The sequence below is a fragment of the Culex pipiens genome, chromosome 1 (assembly GCF_016801865.2).
Source record: "Culex pipiens pallens isolate TS chromosome 1, TS_CPP_V2, whole genome shotgun sequence".
Lineage (NCBI taxonomy): Eukaryota > Metazoa > Arthropoda > Insecta > Diptera > Culicidae > Culex > Culex pipiens.
This window is the reverse complement of record NC_068937.1, coordinates 6592995-6613994: the sequence shown is the minus strand read 5'-3', so window position 1 is coordinate 6613994 and position 21000 is coordinate 6592995. Positions and strand designations below refer to the sequence as shown.

At 38.3% G+C, this 21000-nt stretch overlaps 1 protein-coding gene across 3 annotated transcripts; it reads left to right on the top strand.

Annotated features, from left to right (window-relative positions):
- The first annotated feature begins 430 nt into the window (after positions 1–430).
- On the top strand, positions 431–19532 carry LOC120422080 (N-terminal kinase-like protein). Of its 3 annotated transcripts, none has more exons than XM_052706663.1 (11): positions 431–1121; positions 5888–6441; positions 6500–6578; positions 6638–6859; positions 6916–7071; positions 7132–7396; positions 7458–7622; positions 7872–8017; positions 10871–11005; positions 11062–11458; positions 11747–11877. In XM_052706663.1, the coding sequence occupies exons 1-11, from the start codon at positions 729–731 to the stop codon at positions 11809–11811; spliced, it is 2577 nt and encodes an 858-aa protein (XP_052562623.1). In that variant the 5' UTR covers positions 431–728; the 3' UTR covers positions 11812–11877. The 3 variants fall into 3 exon arrangements, with proteins under 3 accessions (XP_052562623.1, XP_039441360.1, XP_039441359.1); XM_039585426.2 differs by lacking the exon at positions 11747–11877 and adding an exon at positions 16832–19532 and having other exon boundaries at positions 437–1121; positions 7458–7592; XM_039585425.2 differs by lacking the exon at positions 11747–11877 and adding an exon at positions 16832–19532 and having other exon boundaries at positions 443–1121.
- Positions 19533–21000: the final 1468 nt, after the last annotated feature.

The following is a 21000-nucleotide window of genomic DNA, read 5'->3' as shown; positions in this document are numbered from 1 at the left end:
CAGGATCTTCCTCGAGGAGGAGTCAAGTTTGTTTGACTGAACACAGTTTAGAGTGTAGCACACAGTATGTTTGACAGCTGACGCGAGAACACAAGACAAAATCGCGTGATCGCGTGCAGAATGTGTACGATCGAGCAGCAGTGCAGACGGAGCGCAAAGATCGCGGTGACAGATTTCTCCGGAGTATCGGATTCAAGTGGTAGAAATGACAGTTCTCTCATAAAGAATAAGCTATTGTGTTTCATGTGTTAATAGGACCTTTTCAAAAAAAACTAGAATTCGACGTTTTCTGAGGATACCGAAAAGTTTGGTTATGTTACTGCTTGCAAAAAACAACTAACATTTTCTCAGCAACACATTCTGTTGTACGCCATTTCCAAACCCCACCCCCGGACTGTCAAAGGCTGACGTTCGGCCGTCTCGCTCTGGCCGCTGGCCCTCAGTCTGGACAAGAAGGAAAAGTTCCATCACCAGTTCAGTTCCAACGAGCAGCAGTCAGAAAATTGTGTGTGAATCTGCGTCAGCAAAGCGAAAAAAATTCGGCCCTGCTCGGTTTGGGCCCCTCAAAATCGATTTTGAAAAGTTCGCGGAACCCGTGAAAACACGGATTGCGGTCCGGAGAGGTGCTTTGTTGTGATTTCGGAGCCTGTGTGGACGCGGGGAGTGGATTTTCGATTTTCCTGTTTCTTTTTTCTTCTCTCGCGTTCCGCGACGGGTGGTGAAGAAGGATGTGGTCCTTCTTCTCCCGGGACTCGGCCAAGGACTTTCCGTACGAGATTGGCGAGCCCGTGGCGCAGTTCGATTCGCGTAGCATCTGGTCGCTGCACCGGGGCAAGCGGAAAGGCTCGGCGGCGGCCGCGGCCGGAGTGGACGCCGAGGTGTCCGTGTTTGTTTACGACATCCGGAACGGGACCGACGTGAAGCTGGAGCTGGCCAAGGCGGCGGTCAAGCGGCTGAAAACACTGCGCCATCCGAGCATTCTCCAGTTTCTGGACAGCCTCGAAACGGACAAGGTGCTGTACGTGGCCACGGAACAGGTGGAACCGTTGGGGGCGCACTCACTTGGGGCCGAGGGCCACCAGCGGGAGCTGTACCTGGCCTGGGGCATCTTCCAGATCACGGTAAGCACGAAAGAACGGGGTCAAGGTGGAGGACGTACCCCCCCTCTATTAAAACAAGGAGAAAGAGGATGCACACATGGAGGTGTGTGTGCACTATACATTGCCCCTACTCCCATTGCAACCCACCAACCGGATGCCCTCCCCGCTCCTTTTTCCCGAGGACATCCTCCCCGTCAATGGAAAAGGCAAACATATGTGAATGGAGCGCTGCTGCATTTGAAAAAAAGCCTCTTTATTCTATTCTGGAAGGGAAATTGTGTCTTTCCAAACTCCCAGAACCATCAGCCCCACAGCATGGACCGATGAGTGACGACTCGGACGATCCTAGAGCGAGGAAGAGCTAATAATTTAATTAATTATAACAATTTTCATCGTCAATATTGTTGCGCTTTTTGCGTTGGCTCGTGTTGTGGAAAGTAAAGACTGACGGGGGGGAAAAACGAATAGCTTTCCTACCATTTGCGTGTGGGCGGGTGGGTGTGCGAAGACGGTTCCGGGAAATTGTGCGGGCCATCTTGATGGGGTGGAAAGAGGCTGGGATGTTCCTAGAAAGTGGTTGGAAATATGCTACAATTGAAAAAGAAAGCAAAAACAATTGATTTATTGCGAATTTTTCAAACTTGACTTCTATTTTAAATCATTGTTTCCAAGAAAGTGTTGCCAAATAAGAAACAAAATATTTAATATTGGTTGAGTCTTTTAAATATCGTTCCAACAATCCACAAAAAAGGTGTTGGGTAGGGTAGTCATCAATGAGACACTTTTGGTTTTCAACTTTCAACGATTTTTCTAATTTTTTCATCAGCATGTTTTAATGAGCTTTTTGGTGCATTTTCTTTCTTTTAATGTGTTCTAACATTGACCAAAATATGAGATCGATCCGAAATCTACAGCCAGAGTTATTCAATTGTCTCATTGTAGACGCACTTGGCAGGAACAATGGGACAGCTGGGGAACAATGAGACACTCTACAAAAATCAAAATTTTTCTAGTAAAACATCATGTTTTTGTATTGTTCTATTGCATGTGACTTGCCTTGAACGTTTTAGAGCAAATTTGCCAACATGAAACTTTAATAATTATTAACAAAAGTTATATTAAAAAGTATTTTAATTTTGTTAAATCCATATATTTATACCAAATAACTTTGTATTTTTGGGTAAATGAAGTTAAAATTCAATAAATATGCCAAAAATCACTTTTAATTCGTGTTTTGAAAGATTTCCATAGATTTTGAAAAGTTTAATGAAGAAAAATCAAAGTGTCTCATTGTTACCCATGGGCTGAAATGAGTGGGGAACAATGAGACAGCCCTGGATTCTGGGTATATTCTAAATTTTGGCCAAACCTAATGAAAGGACATTGTAGCCCAACTCAATCCCTATGGAACGTCGAAAGAAATTTGGAGAAATATTAGTTTTGGCGAAATGGCAGCCTACGAGCGAAAAAGTATTTTTTGTCCATAATTTACTTTTACACCCCAGAGTCAAACATTTATGAATAACTGTTCAAGGGAGCGTGATTTTCAGTTTTCGGAAAACTTAAATATCGAATAAAATCCAAAATTGCAAAACTTTTTTACGTTTTGAAACCATGAAGAAAATATTGAAATTGCAAAAAAAATTCCAAGAAATTTTGAGTTTATTGCAAAATTGTTTAAAAAATTTGTCTCTTCAAACATTTTGCTTAAAATAAGTGGGAAAACACAAATCATATCAAACTGAATTTCCATTGAAAAAAAATAAAAAAAGAGTTAAATACTGGCCACTACATAAATTAACACTGAAAAAAATAAATAAAAAAAGTGTTAAATGATTAAAAAATTCAATATCAAAAATTACAAAAATAAAAAGGGAACTGGCAAAATTTTTTTTATGAATTCCTTGGCATTTTTCTAATTCCTTTGAAAGAATAATAAGAGCAATTATTTTTAAATCGTTCTTTGCTGGGTGCAGAATAGTTGTCCGCAAAGCGGCCTCAATTTAGAACTGTCAAAGCGGAACCAATTTACTGTTCGCATAATTATACCAAGAAGTGGCAAGTATTGTGATCGATCTAAAATTTATTTAGTCAGGAATAAAAAAAAATCGATGGCTATTGAGGTATTCGAAGTCAAAACATCTTAATAAGAGGGTTGAAATCGAGATTGGCATAATTCGTCGCTAAAATTTTATAATCGCTATGTCTCACGCAAAACATATGTTTATGACGCTTTTTTAAATGTTAGCGACGAATTATCAATAACTATGAATAGTACTTTCCAAATAATATTGGATAATCTTACTCCGATATTATCACTTCACATCAAAGATACATAATCTCGGAACTTCATTCGGTTGCTCTTCTGATTCACGAAATTCCACCCACTTTTGACACAATTTTTCACCACGAGGAAAACAAAAAAAGGCCTCTTTTGGCCGCCCATCGTTTAGTCTACAAAGAAAAAAGTGCGAAGCACTTAATTTTTCATCGAAAACATCAACATCAACAGATCCAAAATGTTTCATAATAATTCACTTCAGCAGCAAAAAATATGTCACGCTTGAGCTTGAACATAGCCTTCTACTTTGTTTATGTTTACAGCTGTAGTTCAGTTGTATTAGTGGGGAGCAGTGGGGAGCTTTCGAAAATCACGTTACGCATTCTGTCTTTTCAGCACCCAGGTTCTTTGATTTAAAATGATGAAAATTAAAAAAAAAGGAACGAAATGTTAAGTTCAGTTCTCTTTAACTTTTTGTCATTTCCAGTTGAAACGAAGTATCAAATAGTATACGTTCGCCAATTTAAAAAATAACATGGAAGTTATAAGTATTGTTGATCTTTCGATTATATTTCAAAGACTAATTGTTTGTGTTTCTACTCTGAATCATAATAATGAATTTCCATTTTAATTCAGTTTCTGTATTTACAAAAATTGCCTATAGTTGGATTTTTTTAAATTCATTTAGAACTTTTTCTCGGTGATTAGTATTGACTTTTTTTTATAGAAAGTGTTATGTTTGAAATATTTTTTTAGATAAGAAATGCCTATTATTTGAGCATTCTGGAAAAGTCGGGAAAAAGTCGGAATTTGAAAATGGGCTTTGAGTGGTCACCCTGCTCTGAAGTCTTGATATCTCTTGACAGTGTTGCCAGACTATCAAATTTTATAACTATTATATTTTTTTTTATAAATCTGACCAACGATGTAAAGAATGTAATTGAATTCAAATTTCTAGCTTCCGTCCTTGAAAGGATCAAGATGTTCCATTTAAGTATTGTTATCTTTTAACTTTGTTGCCAGATCATCTAACTTTATAACTTATCTATTGATCTTTCACGTACCTGTCTAAACATGTACAAAAGGGAGCTTTCGAAAGTCAAATTCATTCAAACATCGAGCCTTGAATAGTGTCTTAAATTCCACTTTAGTCTTAATTTGTATTTGAAAAGGTATTCCCAGAAGTTTTGAACATTAAAATGTATTTCTAATTGAAATGTTCATTCATACCCGAGCAGACGGCAATAACTTGGGAATAACATTTTTTGATATTTTAAAATACTTGGCCAATAACAAAAAAAAATCAAATTATTCGCTCTACAGCATTGCTTAGGCGTTCTCGATTGCGAGATTCCTACTCGAAACTAGGTGTCCAAAGGCTTGATTTGTTGAGGCAATTGCAAACCTCTTTTTACACCTAAGCTTCCATCCACCCCGGGATTCGAACTGACAACCTTTGGATTGTTAGTCCAACTGCCTACCAGCACTCCTCCTACTCCTGGACTGAGCTAACGACCTAACCTCTAGGTTAGACCGGGACCAACATTTACTTCCCCAACAAGATTTGTTATTCGTCGTTATAATTTTGTTTGTTATTGGATTGTTATTGTAATAACAGACTAATAAAAATTTTAGTTATTCTTCGAACAAATCTTTGTTATTATTTTTTGTTATTTTAACAACTAATCCGATCATCCCAATAACAGTTGGAGTTATTCTTCCATAAAAAAAATGTTATTCCAAACCCGGACAGACGGTAATAATAAAATTCATGCCATTTCAATAACAAATAATGTTGAAATAACAAAAAGTGTTATGGAATCTTCTTGAAAAAGCCATTTTTGCATACGGGTTTAATAACATTTTATGTTATCATAACCAAATTTGTTATTGGTCTGATATTGGGTGAAAGCCAAAACAACTTCAGAATAACATTTTTTGTAATGGAAAAATAACTCCAACTGTTATTGGAATGATCGGATTAGTTGTTAAAATAACAAAAAAAATAATAACAGAGATTTGTTCGAAGAATAATTAAAAATGTTATTAGTCTGTTATTACAATAACAAAAAAATCATAACGACGAATAACGAATCTTGTTATAAATAACATTAAATGTTATTGACCTAGTGTTTTCAAACATCAAAAAATGTTATTCCCAAGTTATTTCCGTCTGCTCGGGAAGTTGTTTTGGCTTTCAACCAATATCAGACCAAAAACAAATTTTGTTACGATAACATAAACTGTTATTAAACCCTTCTGCTAAAATGGATTTTTCAAGAAGATTCCATAACACTTTCTGTTATTTTAACAGTATTTGTTGTTGAATTTTGAATAACCGTCTGCCCGGGTGTATCTATAAAACGATAGTAAGATAGTACTGGAGGAATTCTTCGTCATCCTGGTACAAGAATCGAACTCACCACCTCTAGATTGAAAATTTATTAACCTTGAAAATGTATAACCTTGAAATACAAACACAACATTCTCCCTCTTCCAATTTCAGCGCGCCCTGTCCTTCCTCAACAACGATGGCAACCTGCGCCACAACAACGTCTCCGTTTGGTCCGTGTTTGTCAACGCCAGCGGCGAGTGGAAGCTCGGCAGCCTGGAGTACGTGTCCTCGACGGATGCGTCCGGAGCGGCGCCACCGATCAAAATTCCCCCGGCACTGGAGATCTACGACCCGCCGGAGAAGAACGACCAGGCCAAGCTAAAGTCGGTGACCAAGTGCTCGACCGACATGTGGGGGCTCGGTTGTCTGGTTTGGGAGTCGTTCAACGGGCCGCTGCGAGCGCGCGGGAATCTGAAGGATCTGGCTGGGGTTCCCAAGTCGTTGGCTCCGCTGTACTGCGAGCTGGTCGGGGCCTCGCCGGCCAATCGTCCCAATCCGGCCGATGTGATTACCAAGTGCCGGAAGCCGGGCGGGTTTTTCAAGAATGACCTCGTGGATACGTTGCTGTTTCTGGAGGAGATCCAGATCAAGGACAAGGCCGAGAAGAATCGATTCTTCAGCGCGCTGACGCCCCAGTTGGACAACTTTCCGGATAATGTGTGCAAGTGAGTGTTGTTAGGGTTGGTAGTTTGTAGTTGGAATGACATTTCGTCTTTGTTTCAGGAACAAAATTCTTCCCCAACTCATCACGGCCTACGAGTACGGAGACGCGGGTTCGGCGGTGCTAGCTCCAATGTTTAAGGTTTGTAGCTTCTTCGTTGATACCTGAAACAAATTTGATCCATCGTCTTCTCCTTACAGCTTGGTCGATTACTGGACGAGGTCGAGTACCAGAAGCGAATAGTGCCGTGCGTCGTGAAGCTGTTTGCATCGACCGATCGCGTAACGCGATCGCGACTCCTACAGCAGCTGGAACTGTTCATCGGGCACCTCCAGACGGGCGTCGTCAACGATCAGATCTTTCCGCAGATTGCCCACGGCTTTCTGGACACCAATCCAACGATTCGGGAACAAACTGTTAAGGTTAGTAGCTTGGGATGATCGAGACTTTAAGATAATTTTGATACCTGTTGTTTCAGTCAATCATTCACCTAGCGCCAAAGCTAAACTACAACAACTTGAACGTTGAGGTTCTGCGACACTTTGCACGGTTACAATCACGGGACGATCAGGGTGGAATCCGCACCAATACGACCGTCTGTTTGGGGAAGATCGCACCACACTTGCATCCGCAGGTAAGGCTTCTTGCCCTCATGGATTCGCTTCAAAAACTGAAAACGATCTTCTACTTTCAGGTTCGACAACGGGTCCTCGTTTCGGCGTTCATCCGAGCCATGCGAGATCCGTTCCCGCCGGCACGCGTCGCCGGCATTCTGGCGCTGGCCGCCACCCAGCAGTACTTCCTGCTGGCGGAGGTCGCGAACCGCATCCTGCCGGCGCTCTGTCCACTGACCGCAGACCCCGAGAAGACGGTACGCGATCCGGCCTTCAAAACGATACGGGGCTTCCTCGGCAAGCTGGAGAAGGTCAGCGAGGATCCGAGCCTGCGCGAGAGCATGGGTAAGTGGGAAGCTAGTAAGCCTGATGGAACGCTGAGTTTAAATTCGTGATCTTCCCACAGAGGCCGACGTTCACACGGCGACTCCGTCGCTGGGCAATGCGGCCGCTACGTGGGCCGGCTGGGCCGTGACGGCCGTCACCGCCAAGTTCTACCGCAGCCAGAGCGATACGGCGCGACCACGGCCACCCCTAACTGGTAAAAATTTGAGTAAACCTGCTTCGCTGGGTATGTAGGCGTACGCTAGGACGTCACTTTTTATCTCTAATTTTCCTTTCCACACACACCACACGTTGCCACACACTGACAACTCCCCCCAAAACTCTAAGAAAAACCCGCCTAGAAGTTTTCAAACCTTGCGTTCGATGTAGCTCGTTTTTGTAGCTGGTAGTCGCTGCCGTTTAGTTGTCACAACCAAAACCCCAGCAGAACGCCAAGAACACCCGTCACTAATCTTCCCACTGAACCGTCTTTCAGAACAACCCTCGAGCAGCAGCATCTCGACGACAACGAGCAGCGTCACGTCGATGACGTCGCTGGAGCACGAGAGCGCGGACACGTCGGCGTCTGCGAGCGACTACGGGCCGGACAACTGGGACCACGAGAATTGGGGCGATATGGACGTGAGTATAGCGGGGGGATTGGGTTGAAACGTGGAAGAGACGCTGACAAATTGAAACGTAAAAAAGCTGAGACGCTGACAAATTGAAACGTAAAAAAGCAGAGACGCTGACAAATTGAAACGTAAAGAAGCAGAGACGCTGACAAATTGCAATGTAAAGAAGCTGAGACGCTGACAAATTGCAACGTAAAGAAGCTGAGACGCTGACAAATTGAAACGTAAAAAAGCAGAGACGCTGTCAAATTGAAACGTAAAAAAGCAGAGACGCTGACAAATTGCAACGTAAAGAAGCTGAGACGCTGACAAATTGCAACGTAAAGAAGCTGAGACGCTGACAAATTGAAACGTAAAAAAGCAGAGACGCTGACAAATTGAAACGTAAAGAAGCAGAGACGCTGACAAATTGCAACGTAAAGAAGCAGAGACGCTGATAAATTGAAACGTAAAGAAGCTGAGACGCTGTCAAATTGAAACGTAAAGAAGCAGAGACGCTGACAAATTGCAACGTAAAGAAGCTGAGACGCTGACAAGTTGAAACGTAGAAAAAGCAGAGACGCTGACAAATTGACACGTAAAGAAGCAGAGACGCTGACAAATTGACCGCCGAATGTGGCCGCCATCCAGGAAGTTCGATGGCCCGGTCATGGAGAGCGAGAATTCACGACGGTGGACTCCATCGCCAACACCTCTTTCAGGTATCACATCTACTACAGTGCCGGCAAAAAGGCGATGCACGGAGTCGGTTTCGTAGTGATTGGGGATCAGAAGAACCGAGTCATCAAGTGGAAGGTGGTGAATGACCGGATCTGCGTGTTGAGAATAAAGGGCAAATTCTTCAACTACAGCCTGATCAACATCTAGGCGCAGACGAACGACAATCCCGATGACGATAAAGACGCTTTCTACGAGCGTCTCGACAAGACCTATGGAGAGTGCCCAAGACACGACGTGAAGATAGTCACCGGAGACGCAAACGCGCAGGTCGGAAGGGAAGCCTTCTTCCATCCGGTCATCGGCAAGGAGAGCCTTCATCCTCGCACGAATGCCAACGGCCTACATTTGGTCAATTTCGCCGCAGCCAGAGCAATGGCTATCTGTAGCACCTTCTTTGCACGCAAGAACATTCGGAAGCACACCTGGCGCCACCCAAATGGCGAATCGTGCACTCAAATCGATCACGTTTTGGTGGATGGTCGACACTTCTCGGACGTGATGGACGTTCGATCGTTTACAGAGGACCGAACATCGACTCTGATCACTTCCTGGTAGCGTGCAAGATCCGAGCTAGGCTGTCGAACGTGCTGGCCCCGCGGACAGCGAGGATAGCGCGGTTGAACGTCCAGCGCCTCTCGAGCAGCGACGTTGCTGCAGAGTACAGTCGGAAGCTCGACGAGCGGATCAACGAGGACGCGCCTACGGGTAACCTGGACGAGCAATGGGGAGCCCTCCAGAGCATCGTCAACACAACGGCTACCGAAGTGATCGGCACGACCAGAGGACGCAAACCCAAAGGGTGGTTCGACGCGGAGTGCCAGCGAGTGACGGACGAGAAGAATGAGGCCAGGAAACGTATGCTGGTTAAGGGTACGCGCCGAAACGACGAGAGAGTACTTGCCGAAGCTCAAGCACAGTACAACGCGAACGATAAGCGGAGGTTTTATGCAACTGTCAACGTGTAAGAAAGAAAGCGACGCCTTCCCCTGTTATGTGCAACGACCTGTTGACAGATAAGACAGCGGTAGCGGCCAGGTGGAAGGAGCACTTCCAACAGCTGTTGAACGGTGAGATGCGAGAGGGAGTCGTCGAGGACAGGATGAACGTTGAGGATGATGGAATAGCGGTGGACCCGCCTACGTTGGAGGACGTGGAAAAAGCCGTAAAGGCTCAAGCCGTAGAGCTCAAGAACGTGAAATCCGCGGGAAAGGACGGACTTTCGGTCGAACTTTTCAAGCACGGGAGCGCGCGTATGATCGAGATTCTGCAGAAGCAGAGACGCTGACAAATTGAAACGTAAAGAAGCAGAGCCGCTGACAAATTGACACGTAACGAAGCAGAGCAGCTGACAAATTGACACGTAACGAAGCAGTTACGCTGACAAATTGAAACGTAAAGAAGCAGTTACGCTGACAAATTGAAATGTATAGAAGCAGAGACGCTGACAAATTGAAACGTAAAGAAGCAGAGACGCTGACAAATTGAAACGTAAAGAAGCAGAGACGCTGACAAATTGAAACGTAAAGAAGCAGAGACGCTGACAAATTGAAACGTAAAGAAGCAGAGACGCTGACAAATTGAAACGTAAAGAAGCAGAGACGCTGACAAATTGAAACGTAAAGAAGCAGAGACGCTGACAAATTGAAACGTAAAGAAGCAGAGACGCTGACAAATTGAAACGTAAAGAAGCAGAGACGCTGACAAATTAAAACGTAAAGAAGCAGAAACGCTTGACAAATTGAAACTTAAAGAGGCAGAAACGCTGACAAATTGAAACGTATAGAAGCAGAGACGCTGAAAAATTTACACGTAAAGAAGCAGAGACGCTGACAAATTGAAACGTAAAGAAGCAGAGACGCTGACAAATTAAAACGTAAAGAAGCAGAGACGCTGAAAAATTTAAACGTATAGAATCAAAGACGCTGACAAATTGAAACATAAAGAAGCAGAGACGCTGACAAATTGACACGTAAAGAAGCAGAGACGCTGACAAATTGAAACGTAAAGATGCTGAGATGCCGATACGTTGATATGTAGCAAAGCAGATGTTCCGTAAAGAAATTGACACGTTTCAACAAATCGCAATGTTTCTGATAGGTCAGAATTGAATGTTAATGAATCTTTTTTGTTGTCGTTGTAGACATCACAGGACCCGAGCAGTCCAATGGCCGGCACGTCGAATCCGCTTACCACAAGTCTCAACATCGTCAGCACGGCGAATGACACGCGAGACGGTTGGGACAACGAGGACTGGGGTAGTTTGGAGGAAGATCCGGTACAGTTCTGTTTAAATTTCTAGTGAAGATGGTTTAACCTGCGGATTTTTTTTAGAACGAAGTGCTCGACGAAAAGGAAGAGGACGAACTGGTTCGCAACCAGCAACAGCATCAGCGTCAGTCCTCGTCCGGCGTGCCATCGTCGACGACCACGAGTGCGTCCACGTCCTCCGGTGCCACGGTGGTGCCCTACCTGCCCAGTTCCAACAACAATGCCAACAACAATCTCCCGAATCACCACCACAACAACAGCACGTCGTCGTCGCCGGCGCCCCCGCCCGTGGTGACGTCCACGACGCCCATGGGAGTGCCGCACAGTAGTCCCAGCAAAATGCTCGCGCTGAAGAATATGACCAACATCATGATCAACAACTCCAACTCGAACTGGAGCAACGCGGGCGGGGACGGCTGGGCCGATGGCGATTTTGAACCGATCGACGAGCCGAGCACAGGTTTGTGATAATTTCTCTTTTCTTAGCAATTTTGTTTTCGTCATTTCCATTTCATCATAAGCCCTCCAATCAATTGGCCGTCATTCTTTCGTTGTCTTGGATTTTGTAACCGCTTCTTTGGAAGTCACCCGTTTAGGTTGTTTCGTTCGTTTGTTCCCTCCCAACACGGTCCGATTTACCCTTTCTGAATGTCTGTCTGTCTGTTTGTCTGTGTCCTGTCTTGTCTTCTTTCCAATTGAAAACAAACAAACAAAAATACCAAAACTCCCCACGCGGTCGCGACCACAGACAGCATTACTAGTAGTCTCCATCGGAGGGGACACTTTTTGAAGAAGCACGCCGCGATGAAGTGAACCGAAATGGCCCGGACGGTGATGCCGGCGACGTCCAAGGCGACCAAGACCGTGAGTTCTTCTTCTTCTTGTTTGGTCTCGTTTTTGTTCTTTTTTGGAAATTCGCTTCTTTTTGCTGATTTATTTGGTTCAGTTTGTCCGATTTGTTTGGTGCACAAATTTATAGTAGAGAATCATCAAAATTTTGTCATCCATCTAGTCTCGAGAGAGTGAGCGAGGTTTTTTGGTAGAATCGTATTCCTGGCGTTACGTGTAAGGGTTCTCTATTGTACTTTCAATGAGTTTCTTTCTTAAAGGCTGATATGCAGATCGGAAGGAACGCAAAACTCCATTAAAAAAAAACGGTCAAGGAAAAGGTCACGAAAAGATTTTTCTTATGCGGTACGCAGCTGAAAAGGAACAGAAACGGAAAGTTCGTGCGGTGCTTGTTTGTGATATGTTTTGATAAAAAAAATCAAAGAATTTGAATTTTACTTTTTGAATGCGACTGAAAGTTACAAACGTTTTAATAATTTTATATTCGTTAGAATAATAGAAAATCTCGGCGAATCTCAAAATGCAGAATCATGAAATTAAAAGGGCAGATCGAGGGGCAGATTTAGTTATTTGATCGAAACGTAGTAAAAAATAGAAGTTGTCTTAATTTCTGTTTGCCTACGTGTCGCCAACTATTGCTAGTACCAACCAGCAACCTTTGGAATGTGAGTTCACTGCACTGTCCGATTAATTCACCTTGGCGGGACCGAAATAAAAAAATATGGAAAAACAAATATTTCAGAAATCTTAAATAACAAAAAAATATGAAGAAAATCAAAATCAATTTTAAAATCTTTATTTTGCAAATTAAAAAAATATGCAGGATTGAAAAAAATAATATTAAAGAAATTCGAAAACACATATTTACGAAAAACCCAAAATTCTAACATTCAAAAACTGTAATTTTTCAAAAATTAAAAAAAAAACTTAAATTCCAGAATAAAAAATGTGGAGTTCAAAATTTCAAAATTTAAGGATAACAAAAAACAAAAAAATAGAAATTTAAGAATTTAAGAGTTTAAGAATTTAAGAATTTAAGAATTCAAGAATTAAAGAATTAAAGAATTTAAGAATTTAAGAATTTAAGAATTTAAGAATTTAAGAATTTCAGAATTTCAGAATTTCAGAATTTAAGAATTTAAGAATTTAAGAATTTAAGAATTTAAGAATTTAAGAATTTCAGAATTTCAGAATTTCAGAATTTAAGAATTTAAGAATTTAAGAATTTAAGAATTTAAGAATTTAAGAATTTAAGAATTTAAGAATTTAAGAATTTAAGAATTTAAGAATTTAAGAATTTAAGAATTTAAGAATTTAAGAATTTAAGAATTTAAGAATTTAAGAATTTAAGAATTTAAGAATTTAAGAATTTAAGAATTTAAGAATTTAAGAATTTAAGAATTTAAGAATTTAAGAATTTAAGAATTTAAGAATTTAAGAATTTAAGAATTTAAGAATTTAAGAATTTAAGAATTTAAGAATTTAAGAATTTAAGAATTTAAGAATTTAAGAATTTAAGAATTTAAGAATTTAAGAATTTAAGAATTTAAGAATTTAAGAATTTAAGAATTTAAGAATTTAAGAATTTAAGAATTTCAGAATTTCAGAATTTCAGAATTTCAGAATTTCAGAATTTCAGAATTTCAGAATTTAAGAATTTAAGAATTTAAGAATTTAAGAATTTAAGAATTTAAGAATTTAAGAATTTAAGAATTTAAGAATTTAAGAATTTAAGAATTTAAGAATTTAAGAATTTAAGAATTTAAGAATTTAAGAATTTAAGAATTTAAGAATTTAAGAATTAAAAATTTAAGAATTTAAGATTTTAAGAATTTAAGAATTTAAGAATTTAAGAATTAAAAATTTAAGAATTTAAGAAAAACTTTTAAACATTTGTACCAGCCTTATTTTATAATTTCCTAATTTCCGAATTTCCTAATTCCCTAATACCCTTATTTCCTAACTTCCTAATTTCCTAATTACTTAATTTCCTAACTACTTAATTTCATAATTTCCTTATTTCTTAATTTCCTAATTCGAATCTCAAAGTGCAGCATCATGAAATTAAAAGGGTAGATCGAGGGGCAGATTTAGTTATTTGATCGAAACGTAGTAAAAATAGAAGTTGTCTTAATTTCTGTTTGCCTACGTGTCGCCAACTATTGCTAGTACCAACCAGCATCCTTTGGAATGTGAGTTCACTGCACTGTCCGATTAATTCACCTTGGCGGGACCGAATCATAAAAAAATATGGAAAAACAAATATTTCAGAAATCTTAAATAACAAAAAAATATGAAGAAAATCAAAATCAATTTTAAAATCTTTATTTTGCAAATTAAAAAAATATGCAGGATTGAAAAAAATAATATTAAAGAAATTCGAAAACACATATTTACGAAAAACCCAAAATTCTAACATTCAAAAACTGTAATTTTTCAAAAATTAAAAAAAAACTTAAATTAATAATAAGAATTTCAGAATTTAAGAATTAAAGAATTAAAGAATTTAAGAATTTAAGAATTTAAGAATTTAAGAATTTAAGAATTTAAGAATTTAAGAATTTAAGAATTTAAGAATTTAAGAATTTAAGAATTTAAGAATTTAAGAATTTAAGAATTTAAGAATTTAAGAATTTAAGAATTTAAGAATTTAAGAATTTAAGAATTTAAGAATTTAAGAATTTAAGAATTTAAGAATTTAAGAATTTAAGAATTTCAGAATTTCAGAATTTAAGAATTTAAGAATTTAAGAATTTAAGAATTTAAGAATTTAAGAATTTAAGAATTTAAGAATTTAAGAATTTAAGAATTTAAGAATTTAAGAATTTAAGAATTTAAGAATTTAAGAATTTAAGAATTTAAGAATTTAAGAATTTAAGAATTTAAGAATTTAAGAATTTAAGAATTTAAGAATTTAAGAATTTAAGAATTTAAGAATTTAAGAATTTAAGAATTTAAGAATTTAAGAATTTAAGAATTTAAGAATTTAAGAATTTAAGAATTTAAGAATTTAAGAATTTAAGAATTTAAGAATTTAAGAATTTAAGAATTTAAGAATTTAAGAATTTAAGAATTTAAGAATTTAAGAATTTAAGAATTTAAGAATTTAAGAATTTAAGAATTTAAGAATTTAAGAATTTAAGAATTTAAGAATTTAAGAATTTAAGAATTTAAGAATTTAAGAATTTAAGAATTTAAGAATTTAAGAATTTAAGAATTTAAGAATTTAAGAATTTAAGAATTTAAGAATTTAAGAATTTAAGAATTTAAGAATTTAAGAATTTAAGATTTTAAGAATTTAAGAATTTAAGAATTAAAAATTTAAGAATTTAAGAAAAACTTTTAAACATTTGTACCAGCCTTATTTTATAATTTCCTAATTTCCGAATTTCCTAATTCCCTAATACCCTTATTTCCTAACTTCCTAATTTCCTAATTACTTAATTTCCTAACTACTTAATTTCATAATTTCCTTATTTCTTAATTTCCTAATTTCCTAATAACCAAATTTCCTTATTGCCAAATGTCCTAACTTCCTAATTTCCTTAATTTCTCAATTTTCTAACATCCAAATTTCCTTATTTCCTAATTTCCTAACACCCTAATTTAGAAATTTTAAATTTTTAAAATTTCCTGATTTCCTGATTTCCTATTTACCAAATTTCCCAATTTTCTTACATCCTTATTTAATAATTTCCTAACTTCCTAACTTCCTAATTTCTTAATTTCCTTATTTCCTAATTATCAAAATTCCTAATTACCAAATTTCCTAATTTAATAATTTTCTGATTTTCTTGAGATATTAGCTCAATTTCTTAATTTTCTAATTTCCTAAATTTCTCAATTTCCTGACATCCAAATTTCCTCATTTACAAATTTCCTAATTTTCAAATTTCCTAATTTCATATTTCATTGTTGCATAATTTCAAAATTTCCTAATTTCGTAACTTCCTGATTTCCTAATTACCAAATTTCACAATGTCCTAGCATCCAAATTTCTTAATTTCCTAATTACCAAATTTCCTTATTTCATTATTTCATTATTACATAATTCATAATTTTATTATTTTAGTTTGTCTAGTTTTAAAATTTATAAATTTCTAATTTTCAGATTTTTTGAAGAAATTTCAAATTATTGATTTCTCAATTTTGTTTATAATTAACTTGGTGAACCCGGCAAACTTCGTCTTGTTAATAATTCATCATTGTTGTTTAAAGTTTTTGAATAAACATTTTTAATCTATTTAATTTTAACTTTTGAATATTGATCATTGCATTGTACCTTGGATTTTGCCCGCACTTTTCTTTCGCACTTTTAACAACAAGAATTCAAAAAACTAGGCAACCAGTTGTTGTTTGTTTACACTGCCAGTCGTAGTTTCCTAAATTGGACATTCGCACTTAAAATTGCGATTGACAGCTGAAAACAAGCGAGCACTTTGATCATTCTTTAGAAAATTTAAATTTTCCCAAGGCAGTTTGACAAGTCGCAATAGTGCGATCGATAGCAATATTTTAGTGCGAAGTCCAAGTTAGTGGGAATTGCGCAATATTTTTGATCTTTTTATTTTTTCCTCCAAAGAACCTCAAAGCGCACACCGTCAAACGCGCTCATACCAAACTGTCAACTTTTCTTCGGGGGGTCACGAAAAGAACACGCAACATTTCTTGACCGCGTTCCTTCCGATCTGCATACCGTACTTAAATAACGGAATGGAAGTTTAGTTTGAAAAGCAATGCTAGGTTCCAAACCGTTATCAAAAATCACAGACAAACCATCGTAAATCACTAGAGCCATCTAGTTTTGAACGCGTGTACCACACTTACAACTGTCAAACGCATGTGGTGAATTAAATTGACCGTGGTGAGTTTAAAATCATTCAAATTGACAGCTAAATTTGCTGTTTGATGGATTGTCAAAATGTGATTTACGATTGTTAATTCCGATTCTTGTCAATTAACAACAATTATCCTTCCCAAACAGGAAACTCCAAGCTGGACGAGGCCCGGCGGAAGCGCGAAGAGAAGAAACAGCAAAGGCAGCGTGAACTTGAGGCTCGGAGGGCGGCCCGAAGTGCGGCGGGTGGACCGGGTGGGGCCGGAGCGGGTGGCCCCGGAAGTAGTGGACCGATGAAGCTGGGCGCCAAAAAGATCCAGCTCGATTGAGTAAGCGAAACCGGCGACGACGACGACGACGACGGACATGGAACGGGACGGAACTAGGCGGAAGTTGTTGTTGTTGTTTGATTGTAAGTGAACTTTGTTTGGAAAAAGAGGAAATCCCGGAACGGAAAATGGGTACGTATCGGAACCGTTTGTCATTGTCTGCGTGTGAATGTGTGTTTGTCCTTGTCTGTCGTAAGTTGGGGTAGGAAGGAGAATGACGTCGGATCGTCGCCAGCGTAATTTTATTTTTTGGATTTAAAATTGGAATGTTACTTAAAGAAACATTCCGACTAAGTCAAAAATACGAGGAAAAAAAAGCGGAAGGAAATCGGAACTTGAGCGTGCGGAAAAGGAAATTGAAAACAGGGTTTGTGAAGAGTAAGATTTTTTCGCTCCTTTCGCAAGGGCATTTGTCATCATCTTGTATTAGCTTTAACTAATGAATTATACGAATTTAGAGACTTTTTCCTAATTAAAAAACAAACAAATTACTCGTAAAATACAAGTAAAACATCAAAAAATCGCGCAGATTTGAAACCAAACTCCGCCATTCGTACCTACACAAGTATATTTCTCCGTGTTTCCCCATTGGAAAAGCAGCTGGGCGAAAAAGCTCGGCCGATTTAAACAAAAGTCTGTAGATAGGCATGAATTACCAAAAGAAAAGAGAAGAGTAAACAAAAAAAAACACAACATAGATAGTGAGAAATTTATTGAAACTAACTGCACCTTAATAGAATTTAAAAGTCAAACCCGCACACACAAAAAAAAAAAAAAAATGCCCGCATGCTCCCAGTGTAAAACCAATCGAAACCGAAAAATCAATAGTTGTTTAATATGTCTCTCCCGCTCTCACTCTCTAGCGATCAAGTCAATCCAGATGAAAAGCAAACCTTTTCCCATCGCTTCCGCCAACCTGGTTTTTTTTTTTCCACTTAGGGGCGAAATTTTCGCCTAATTTAGAAAAAAAAAATGACGTGACGAGTGCACCCTGGCGAAGGTACCAAAGTAGGCCGAAACGTTGGATTAGCGGATTTTTTTGTTTGTGTTGTTGCTTTTGACGTTTCTGCGGTTATTTTGAAATGTTTCAGAATGCTATAGCAAATTTTGCCCGTTGCAGGCAGTGACGTAACCAAGCTTTTCGGCACACTCAGCAAACGTCAAACTCGTACAAAGTTATTGCCGGATCTCTTCCGAGGTAGATCAATCAGCAAGTTGGTACTAGTTTGACGTTTGCTGAGTGTATATTTGGCACCCTCCACAAACGTCAAACCATACCAATTTGATGCCGGATCTTTTCCGGAATAAATCCAAAAAAAGATCCGGCAGCAACTTTGTACTGGTTTGACGTTTGCAGGGGGTGCTGCAAAAAATTGATTAGGGAGTATTCTTTTATTACGTAACGCAGTTGGGGGTGGGAGGATTGGAGGCCGCGTTACGCTACATAATTTATTTTTAATTTTTGTAGGGAACTTTTGTTACGAGGGGGTCCAAAAATCTTTTTTTTGCGCTCCCTTGTGTCACTGTTTGCAGAAAACAATAACCCCTCAAATTTTGTTGCGATTAAACTTACTCAAAAATGAGTTGTTATTAAAGAGTACGATCGGATTACTTCAAAATTGCCTCCTGAATCAGTTTTAAGTCATTCATTAAACTAAGGTGAACTTCACTCAAGTTTTGGAAAATTACACTCTACTTATTTTTGAGTAGTTATTACTGAAACCTGACATTTTATTTAAAACTGAGTTGAATTTTGAAACGCAGCATTCAACATGCAGCTAAAATAAAATGTTTTAGGAGCTCGCTGATCGCACGCAAAATTTGACATTTGGCCAGTTACTCATTCTTGAGTAAGGTCAGATTTCATCAAAACTACGCTTGCTGCGACTAAAGCCGAATGTCATATTATGGTGAGTGAAACTGGTTCCACTTAAATCTGGGTAACATTCTACCCTATTCATTTTGAGTAATTATCACTCAAATCTGACTTTTCGCTTGACACTCATTTCGGTGTAAGTTTGTGTTTGAAACGTTTCAAAATAAACTGATTTCAAGACTTTGCTAGATCGCGCACAATCTCCGTACACAATACAGTTTATGTATTTTCTCCCAAATTTGTCAAAGCTCCCACCTTATGAAGAAGCAAAAATCTAAACCGAAAGTAAATTCACACATTGCAAAGAGAAGAAATCATACATTATTTAGCGTCAGAGAGCATTTGCAGCCGAACTTTCTCCAGCTGTTGTGCGTGCGCCAATAGTAACAAAAAAAAGTACATCTTATTTAGCTGAAGCGTTCGACCTACGGATGTAACTAAACTAAAGTAAACAAAAAAATAGCACAGATGGTAGAAGAAGATAAAAAAAACATTGCCTTTTTATATTAAAAAAACAGTAAAAGTAATTAAAGAAAGTAAAATCAAGTAAATTTAAAGTGGTAATCGAATCGATAGAGAACTCTTTTTTGTAATATTTGGATATTTGTAACGACTAAGAGAAACATAGCAGAACAGAAGAAAGTCTCTAAAAGCAACACAGAAAAAAGTATAATTAAACAAATACAAGTAGTGTGAATGACCAAAAAACCAAAGCTCTTAGCGAAAGAGACGAGCGACAGTCGAGTGAGGCGGAATTAGACCAAAAGACACACACCCACAGAGAGCAAAACAAAACACTTATGAAACTTATGAACGCGTCGAAAAATTTCGTATTTTTGTGTGTCGAAAGGTCGATCGAACCCATTGTCAGTTTGTCGAAGACGATCATTTTTGGTGGGGGAGGGCGGAAATTCCGCGAGTTTCGCGGTTTCGAGGGTGTCTGGCCTAATTTGCAAAATTCCACAACGTTGGACGAAATTTAACCGTAGAGAAGAGGCGCGAAACGGGCGGAATTTCGAAATCGGTGTTTATCAGTCGTGTAAGAAGAAACAAGCAGAAGCAAACAAGTTTAACTCAAAGTTACCAGCGTGGAAAACAAATCTACTCTTGGTCTCTGTCGCGTCTGTATTTAAGGGGTGGATGCAATGAGATAGTCTTTCAGTTTTTTTTCGTACTTTCCGTTTCCGAAGCTTTTGAAGATTAGAAAAAAAATAGAGGAACGACCATATTGAGATGAGCGAGCGAGCGAACGGTGATGAAGCAGGAGAAGTAGAAAGAGATGATAATTTTTAATGTATAATAAATGTAAAATCCGAAAATATCGAATTGAGAAAAGAAAAACAAACTGAAATTCTTTTATGGGGATAGAAACGAAAGAAAGCATAAAACCTAATAAAAATAAGTTTTTGAATCCTTCATCCTTCAAATCACTCAGTTGTCGTTAAAACAAACCTACTTAAAAATGAGTACATAAGGCAAAATGGAAGTTTTGGAGAATTCCACCCAAATCTGACATTTGACCTTTTACTCACTTCTGAGCAGGGTTGGTTTGGACGAAAACTGAGTGATTCAGATTACGCGTGTAATTAACGGCAAAGGGAGCGTTCTTTTGTTACGTAACGCAGATGGGGGGAGAGGGGGTCGGAGGCCGTGTTACGCTCCATACAAAATTTTCAAAATTTGTATGGAAATTTTGTTACGAGGGGGGGGGGGGTCTAAAATTCCGTTTTTTTTTGCGTTACGTAATAAAAGAACGCCCTCAAAGTCAAGTTAGCGTGTTTGATGTAATCTGAGCAATTCTCTACAAAATCGATTTTCTTTTATTCTAATTTTTGTATTTTTTAATCCGGCTTCAGCTTTACTTTTATGGTGCTTTCGGTATGCCCAAAGAAGCTATTTTGCATCATTAGTTTGTCCATACAATTTCCCATACAAATTTGGCAGCTGTCCATACAAAAATGATTTGTGAAAATTCAAAAATCTGTATCTTTTGCAGGAATTTTTTGATCGATTTGGTGTCTTCGGCAAAGTTGTAAATATGGATAAAGACTACACTAAAAAAAATTATACAGGGTAAATTTTTTTGTGATTTTTAATTTAACTTTTTGTTA

What these genes read in the sequence shown, in the direction of transcription:
- LOC120422080 (XM_039585425.2), top strand. Translation starts at nt 729, where the DNA reads ATGTGGTCCTTCTTCTCCCGGGACTCGGCCAAGGACTTTCCGTACGAG. An exon ending in GGGGCATCTTCCAGATCACG is followed by an intron (nt 1,122 to 5,887) that starts GTAAGCACGAAA and finishes TTCCAATTTCAG; the next exon opens with CGCGCCCTGTCCTTCCTCAA. An exon ending in TTCGGGAACAAACTGTTAAG is followed by an intron (nt 6,860 to 6,915) that starts GTTAGTAGCTTG and finishes CTGTTGTTTCAG; the next exon opens with TCAATCATTCACCTAGCGCC.